Source organism: Hypomesus transpacificus, chromosome 3, assembly GCF_021917145.1.
Source record: "Hypomesus transpacificus isolate Combined female chromosome 3, fHypTra1, whole genome shotgun sequence".
In the NCBI taxonomy this organism is placed as follows: domain Eukaryota; kingdom Metazoa; phylum Chordata; class Actinopteri; order Osmeriformes; family Osmeridae; genus Hypomesus; species Hypomesus transpacificus.
Genome location: NC_061062.1, coordinates 5658636 through 5666034, shown reverse-complemented (window position 1 = coordinate 5666034; position 7399 = coordinate 5658636). Strand labels below are relative to the sequence as shown.

Genomic DNA, 7399 nt, shown 5'->3' with positions numbered 1-7399 from the left:
AACAACAAATCCGTAAACAACAATGAGAAACCCAAAAGTGAGTTCGGGTTAATAAACTTACAAAAAAAGAATTGAGTATAAGGACAATCCCAAAAGATATGAAGTAGTTTAATTTTGGGGCACCTCAAAAATAGCTATTTATATCGACGTCCAATTACAATGTACGTTCGACTTCATGCAGCACTGGCTGCGCCGAAGAGCCTTGAAGCTGAGAATGCCATTGGCTGCTTCAAGTCAGCCGGGCTGCAGGCGACGCCGGCGCTGCATGAAGTCGAACGCACCTATTCTTTACTACTGATTGGTTGGATAGAATTGTCGTTTGCGTAATCATTAAGCGACGCAAAAAACTATGCTCAAACCCGACATTTTTAAATAGCCACGCTGCTTTTGTGGCCGCAATTTTGTTTATGCGCAGGACTAATCGATTAAATGGCAACCTTCAAAACCATGCCGTGGTCAATTGGGGAGGTGCGGACGTTCCTCTGTTTGATAGCCGACGAAAGAATCCAGCGAGAGCTGGAGGGTGCAACGCGTAACCAGAAGGTGTACCAGGAAGTCTCTGAACTGTTGATCGTACACGGCTACCAAAGGACATTTCAACAGTGTAGGGTAAAGTTAAAAAAACTTAAAAGCGACTATAGGTCTATCAGGTACCACAATGTACGCCGGAGTAGTTCGAGAAGGAAGAGTTGGAAATGGTTCGAAAAGATGGACGCCATTTACGGCCATAGACCGGCAAGCAAAGGGAAGGGCGACCTCGAATCCCTGAATCAGGATCAGCTTTATTGGCCAAGTATGTGTAGCCTGCAAGGAATTTGACTTTGGTTTTTACATGGCTCTCAATGTACTTTCACAAAACATGACAAAGTATAAATAACTAACAAGAGCAAGTTGGCTCAGCAAATAAGGTAAACACAAAATATACAATACAATCAAGAATCACATCTCTATATACAAGTTGACTTGTAGCCTATATAGAGATGTGACTATTTGTCTACCACTTTATCAAGTGGTAGCAGGGGCGGAGCAAGCGTTGTGTCTCAGGGGGGGGGGCGGAAACTGATTGGGGGCCCCCCTTTTATTAACAGTTTGCAGTGCAATAAAATATAACAATAAAAAGTAACCAATGGCAACCTCTATTGTGAACAGCACATATAAGACTATATAATAAATGTGTTCAGTCATCATAGCCCCTAATGTGCGAACAAAATGTAGGCCTAGGCCACTAGCCTCGCATTTAGCATTCATTAGAATCTTTCACACACAGTAGGCCTACTCAAATCCATGCATAACATGGGTTTAATGATCTGTCCATTTACCAAATACATTATATTCAAATTTAACGATAACAGGTCATAAGCCCCCCCAAATTAAGTTAAAGACAGTAGCCTATAGTCAACCTAACAGTGACAACTAATATTAAACAAACATAGGCCTATATAACAATTCTTTCAGCAACAATTTGGGCAAGCTACACGCCAAACCAAGCCCCCATGAAAAAAAAAACTACGAGTGTGCAACACACACACGCGTGACGCGCACTGCAGTTGACCACCTACAGGCATGCTACGATTGAACTAAAATTCCACAAGACTATCATCATTTTCTTTTCCGAACTGACATGTATTGTGCATCTCTCAAAACCAGCAAACTCATAGCCTACACGGCTGAAAGTCCTCCCTGCCTTAGCACTGCTTATCAGAATTGTCAAGTACCTAAATGTGATAAAGAATGGCAATGGCAGGTTTGCACCAATGATTTCCTCAGCAATCATAACTGTCTGTTTAGGCCTAATCTGTTCCTGTCCAGAGACAACGTTAGAAGTGTCTTACCTGGGCGAAGAAGAAAAAGAACTGTTGCTCAGTGGTCCAAAGTCCTCTTTTCAGATGAAAGTAAATAGTTGCATTTCATTTGGAAATCAAGGTCCCAGAGTCAGGAGGAAAAGTGTAGGCACAGAAATAAGTTGTTTGAAGTCCAGTGTGAAGTTTCCACAGTCAGGGATGATTTGGTGATTGATTGTGGAGCCTTTGAAGCAGGAGGGGACTTGACACACCTTCAGTGATCTGAAGTGGGCTGAATGCTAAATGTGTTGGCTTTGACATGATGAGAACCGTGTATAGTAAATGCAATGTAAGAATAAGTAATTTGTGTAATCAAAAAGCCACTTCTTTCTGGCATCTTTCTTTCCAAGAAGACGTTTCGATAAGCAAGGAGGACCCTGATGATGCCCCATTGGTACCAGCAGCAATGACAACCTCCGACGCCAACACTACACCTCAGCAGGAGAGGAGCTTACAGTTGGCCTTCGAGAATGCAGTGCGAGCGAGGGAGCTGGAAACGGCTTTGAGGAGGGAGCAGAATGCTGAAACTGCAGCCTTCCATCAGGCCTGCCTTGGTACACTGAGACAGCTCATGCAGGTGTTTAGTGGCCCGCATGACCCGGTTTCTCCGGAACCAGTATCAGCACCGACACAGGCAACCTCCAGCACAACACCGCAGGATGTGTTCACAGGTAGGCATGACAAAACAACTGGAAAAGTACCATTTTACGTCTTCCAATAAGTTAACCCCTCGTTAACCACAAACCATTGTGGTGTTGCGACAACTTTACCCAATACAAAAACAAAAAGCTTTTTCTTTTAACCTTTGCGATGTGGGGGGTCTGAGACAGCCCGACGGTTAAAAGAAAATGCTTCACTTTGTTTTTGTATGCGGTAAAGTTATCGCAATACGACGGTGGGTCACAATGACTGATGTGTCAGAATGACCCGAAGATAACACAAAGGTTAAGATCAATTAAAAAGCTATGAACTCAAATGGTTATCCAGGCAGGAGGGAACAGCCTCTGGGGGAGGAGCGTCTGGCTGTCCTGAGGGAGATGCTGGAGGTAGACGAGGAGCAGCAGGAGCTGAGCAGGCCGCAGCAGGAGAGGAGCTTACAGTTGGCCTTCGATGATGCGGTGCGAGCGAGGGAGCTGGAAGCAGCCTTGAGGAGGGAGCAGAATGCTGAAACTGCAGCCTTCCATCAGGCCTGCCTTGGTACACTGAGACAGCTCATGCAGGTGTTGAGTGGCCGGCGTGACCCGGTTCCTCCACCCCTGGACTAGAGACTCCTTATGTATATAGTTATATACAGTATATATATATATAGTTTGCACTCTTTTTTTACTTGCATTACTCTACATTTAACTTGTATTTAACATGTAACTTATGGACATGGTTTTTGGTGCTGCATTTGAACATTTATTTTGTTCTATTTATGTATCTAGATTGCACATGTTTCTTAAATCGTTTTGTAACTTGTTACACTTGCATTTACATTGCACTTTTTTAATGTAGTTTATTTTTTACTTTCTCAATTCTGACGTGCCGACACCGGGATGTGCGGGCTGCAGTGGCTATTATAGCACTTAAAAGCGCGCAGACATGGAATTCTGCGGACATGCCCCAGTTTGTGTTTTCCGTTAATGAACTATTGAACTGATCACGTAACTGTCTGGAACTACTGTTTAAAAGAGTGCTCAGATAATGTCAAGCTCTGAGCCCTTCTCAGCCAGACATTGTTTTGGTACTGTTTTAAAACTGCTCCTTCTTGCTGCAAGAATAAACAGATAGGCCTAGACAAGTTTTTCTGACCTCCGCCAAATTCTTTTAACCATATAATTATTGGGGCCCACCACCCATGGGATAAAACCTGGGAGTCAGGGGTGCTGCTACATGAGTGGCAGTGAAGGCCAGGGGTCTCGACGGACCAGAGGCTGCAGAGGGCGGCAGAGGCTGGCTCTGGGGACGTGGAACGCTACGGGGGACGGAGCCGTCTGCTTTTGAATCAATTTAACTGTTGAAATGTAGATTAGGCTACGGCTGACGTTCGTTCTTTGTGTGATAGACAGACGAAAATGTGCAATGATACTGGACACAGAAATTGCTATATTTGATTGGCTTAGATGGTTTTGGGAGCGGTGTTCCCGCCTCCCTCTACAGAGGCTGTACAAAATGCCGTCTATCGGCAGGGATTGTAAGAGTGCATGTTGGAAGATGATTAAGAACGGACACGTGCTTGACACCGCGAGCGGTTCTCAAGGGAGAGAAAGAAGAGAGACTGCCGCTGTCCGAATGATAACCAGACAGTTGAGATCGCGTCTTTGAGAACTGTAAGTCGTATAACTTATGTTGTCAGTTCATTTAAGCCGTTTATTGTATTAGTCTATAGTTCTTGCAAATTTAAATTCAGTTAACTGGTGATTTTGTATTCTTCACCTGCTTGCACGTGGCTATTGATTTGATAGCGATTGAAAACCCTGGCTGACGTTTGTATTTTAGGTGCATTATTATGCTTAAGTAGCCTTAAGATAGTGTAATTTATAGTGGGGTTATTGTTATTATTTGCTACAGAATGCTCTGCCTAAACATCAAGATAAAATTAACCAGACAGTGTACACTTGCTTTAGAGTGGCTTACCTTAATCGATAGGCTAGGCTCCTGACCATTTACAATTGTTTTTACGTCAATTATTAATTGGAAGCATTTATGCCATTTAGAACATACTTTGAGTGGAAGGGGTGTCTTTAAGTAGCCTAACCTTATTGCTTTATGGTAAATAGGACGAAAATATGTGCAATAGCTATTACATGTAGCGCCCCACCGTCTATCATATACAAGTATTGTGATATAAGGGAGGTAAATGGATGGGACGTTTGAGTTTTTACTATTTCAGACCAAATCTGTAAATGCCTATAAATAAGTAGGACCTGACACTGTATACCAAACAGCTGATTTAATTAAAAGGTTATAGGTTTTGTTTAGAGATATATTTCCAATTACACTGACCCAAATAATTAAATTAAACAAAATATTTAGTACATTGTTAATCCGAATGAATGTCCCTTTTTATCACTTTACAATACTATGCTAATTTACTCTTTCACCTTATTTGACTAAATCCCCTTATTAATACGATATATTTTTGTACACAAAGTTTCACATAGAATGCTCACACCTTAATGATAATATATGTACTCAAACTATAGATGATCATTGTGGGCCCACACACACACTGCACGCACGCAAAATAATAAATGTTGCAGGCCTGTCCGTTGCTGGGGTGCGTTGAGGCTCAAATCAAGCGGAGCTGGTTCATCCAGGGGACTCCGAGACCTAGCACGTCATTAGCAACTTAACAAATTAGCAAACATTTGCAACTTAGTAAAATCACGCGTCAGGCCACACCTTCCTAATAGGGCGGGGTAAATCAGGCAGGGATCCCAGCAATTGCGTTGCTAGTGCGACACATGCTTTCTGTCTTCCTGCAGGTTTGTCTGGATATTCGCAATGTCTGCAAGTTCTGATTCGAGGGATGGATTCTTTAGCTCTCTGCGAGGGGAACGATGGCGCGGACGTCCCTACGGCTGGAGGGTCCAAACGTCAGAGGAGTCCTCGCCTGGCTGTGAGCCAGCCCGTTTCGCTCGAGGACTGGATCTCAATTTTTCTGGACGTGTGCGAGGAGGAGCCGGCTGCTCCCGTTCCTCGCAAGGCTCCTGGGAAGAGCAAGCGGGGTTCAGCCGCAGATGCTGGTTTGGCCAAGAAACCCCGGCAGGGGTCCTCGGCTGGCCCGGTCGTGTCGCAGCCGGATCCCGTGCTGGCGGCTCTGGTCGGCCTTCAGGGCACGCTGGCTTTGGTGGATGCCCGCCTGCAGCACCTCGAGGGAACCAGGGCCCTGGTCGGTGCTCCTGCATCCCCGCCAGTGGTTCGGCTTACTCCGCAGGAGATACGACCCTGCTACACACTGGCCAGCGCGGTGCCCGTCGTAGCCTCCGGGCCCTCCCTCCTACCTCCGATGGCAGCTCTCCTGGATGACCTCCCTGATCACATCTTGGCAGGTAAAGATGTGAATTTGGTAAAAATTCAGTTGTGTGGGCCCGAATCTCTTGGGGGTCGTGGAGTGTGGTGACGTAGCCGTGGTTCTGAGGGACACCGATCCCTCAGAAGCCCTCTGTGACATGCTTGCGTGTAAAAAGGGTTATACAAATACATTTTGATTTGATTCTAGGCTAACCAAAACCCTGACATTGGCTGAATTCGTGGTCGCATTCTGGGTATTCCGACTTCATGTGTGAGGGGTTCCCTGAGAGGCGTGTGGAACTGGATACGTATCTGGCCATCATCGCTGACCTCGCACTGTCATACGGGGGAGGCCTGTTCTACAGATACCACCAGGGCTTTTCCGCAAAGGCCGCCCTGCGCATTCAGCGTTTCATCCAACGCTTGGACAGGTCCGTGCTGGAGCTGGTCGGCCGCACGTTCACTGGGCTCCGTCCTTTGTGTTGTTCTGTGTGCGGATCTTTCACCCCTTCTACCGGGCTTTGCCCTCACACGGTGGGTGCAAAGTGGGCCTGGTGTTGCGGGGCGGCGCCCTTTCAAATGCCAGGTGTCTGGGTCCGCTCCTGTGTGTACGTATTTCAATGAGGGGGTCATGCCCAAATCCTAATTGTAAATTTCTCCATGCTTGCAGGGAGTGCTCGGACAGCCATCCTGCCCTCGCCGGTTCCGGCAGGTGGGGAAGGCCCCGAAATGATTAAACACCCTTTAACCCCTGTTGACATTGGTCGTCTTTCCAGAGCCCTGAGTGGACACCCTAATCGATGTTTTGTTAAATATCTCCTCACTGGGTTGCGGTAAGGTTTTATGGCTGGGGTTGGATGTTTGGATGTATATGTGTATGGCAGTGGGCAAACATGAGATAATAATGAGATAACATATTGTCCTACTGCAGTTTTGTCTGATGTGTAGAATTGTAAATGTATTAAATACAAAGGTAATTTTCCCTCCAATTTCTGCCATTCGTCATTTCTTTAAGTTAGTGCGGTATGGGGAATTTTTACACCCATAGAGTTATTCCTATTTACACCCAGAGGTGTTAGCATTAGGTATTTTCAACACTGTGTAGTTGTCTTCACACTACACTGGTGTTGGTGTTAAGAAAACAGTGTTTTTTGGTTGGTTTTTTAAGAAAACAGTGTTTTTTGGTTGGTTGTTTTTTTGGTTTTTTGGTTGGTTTTAACACTTAACTGGTGTTAAGTGTTAAAACCATTTTAACACTTAACACCAGTGTAGTGTGAATACAGCACCGTAAAGTGTTATATAGTGTTGGTGCTGTGTTGATTTTTAACAATTGAGTAAGATAGACACATAGACAGATACTTTATTAATCTTGTGGGGAAATTCAGGTATCTCTCACAGCTCTCATAACAACCACAGACAATATGTAGAGACAACACGATACAATACAAACAGACAACACAACACAACAAGGCCATGTACAGATAAGATAAAAACGTAGGGTGCTGAGCTGCCCGCTAAGGAGGCTGCTTGAATGTCCTGCCAGGACACGGTGGAGGGGA

At 45.1% G+C, this 7399-nt stretch overlaps 1 protein-coding gene across 3 annotated transcripts; it reads left to right on the top strand.

Moving 5' to 3' along the window:
• The first annotated feature begins 299 nt into the window (after positions 1-299).
• LOC124485312 lies at positions 300-6772 on the top strand. Of its 3 annotated transcripts, none has more exons than XM_047046847.1 (6): positions 300-793; positions 2195-2512; positions 2829-4153; positions 5312-5878; positions 6049-6374; positions 6511-6772. In XM_047046847.1, the coding sequence occupies exons 1-3, from the start codon at positions 430-432 to the stop codon at positions 3104-3106; spliced, it is 960 nt and encodes a 319-aa protein (XP_046902803.1). In that variant the 5' UTR covers positions 300-429; the 3' UTR covers positions 3107-4153; positions 5312-5878; positions 6049-6374; positions 6511-6772. The 3 variants fall into 3 exon arrangements, with proteins under 3 accessions (XP_046902803.1, XP_046902795.1, XP_046902812.1); XM_047046839.1 differs by having other exon boundaries at positions 2192-2512; XM_047046856.1 differs by lacking the exons at positions 300-793; positions 2195-2512; positions 2829-4153 and having other exon boundaries at positions 4563-5878.
• Positions 6773-7399: the final 627 nt, after the last annotated feature.

Coding starts and splice junctions, on each gene's coding strand:
- LOC124485312 (XM_047046839.1), top strand. CDS start 430: ATGGCAACCTTCAAAACCATGCCGTGGTCAATTGGGGAGGTGCGGACG. Junction 794..2,191: donor GGATCAGCTTTATTGGCCAA/GTATGTGTAGCC, acceptor TTTCTTTCCAAG/AAGACGTTTCGATAAGCAAG. Junction 2,513..2,828: donor ACCGCAGGATGTGTTCACAG/GTAGGCATGACA, acceptor ATGGTTATCCAG/GCAGGAGGGAACAGCCTCTG.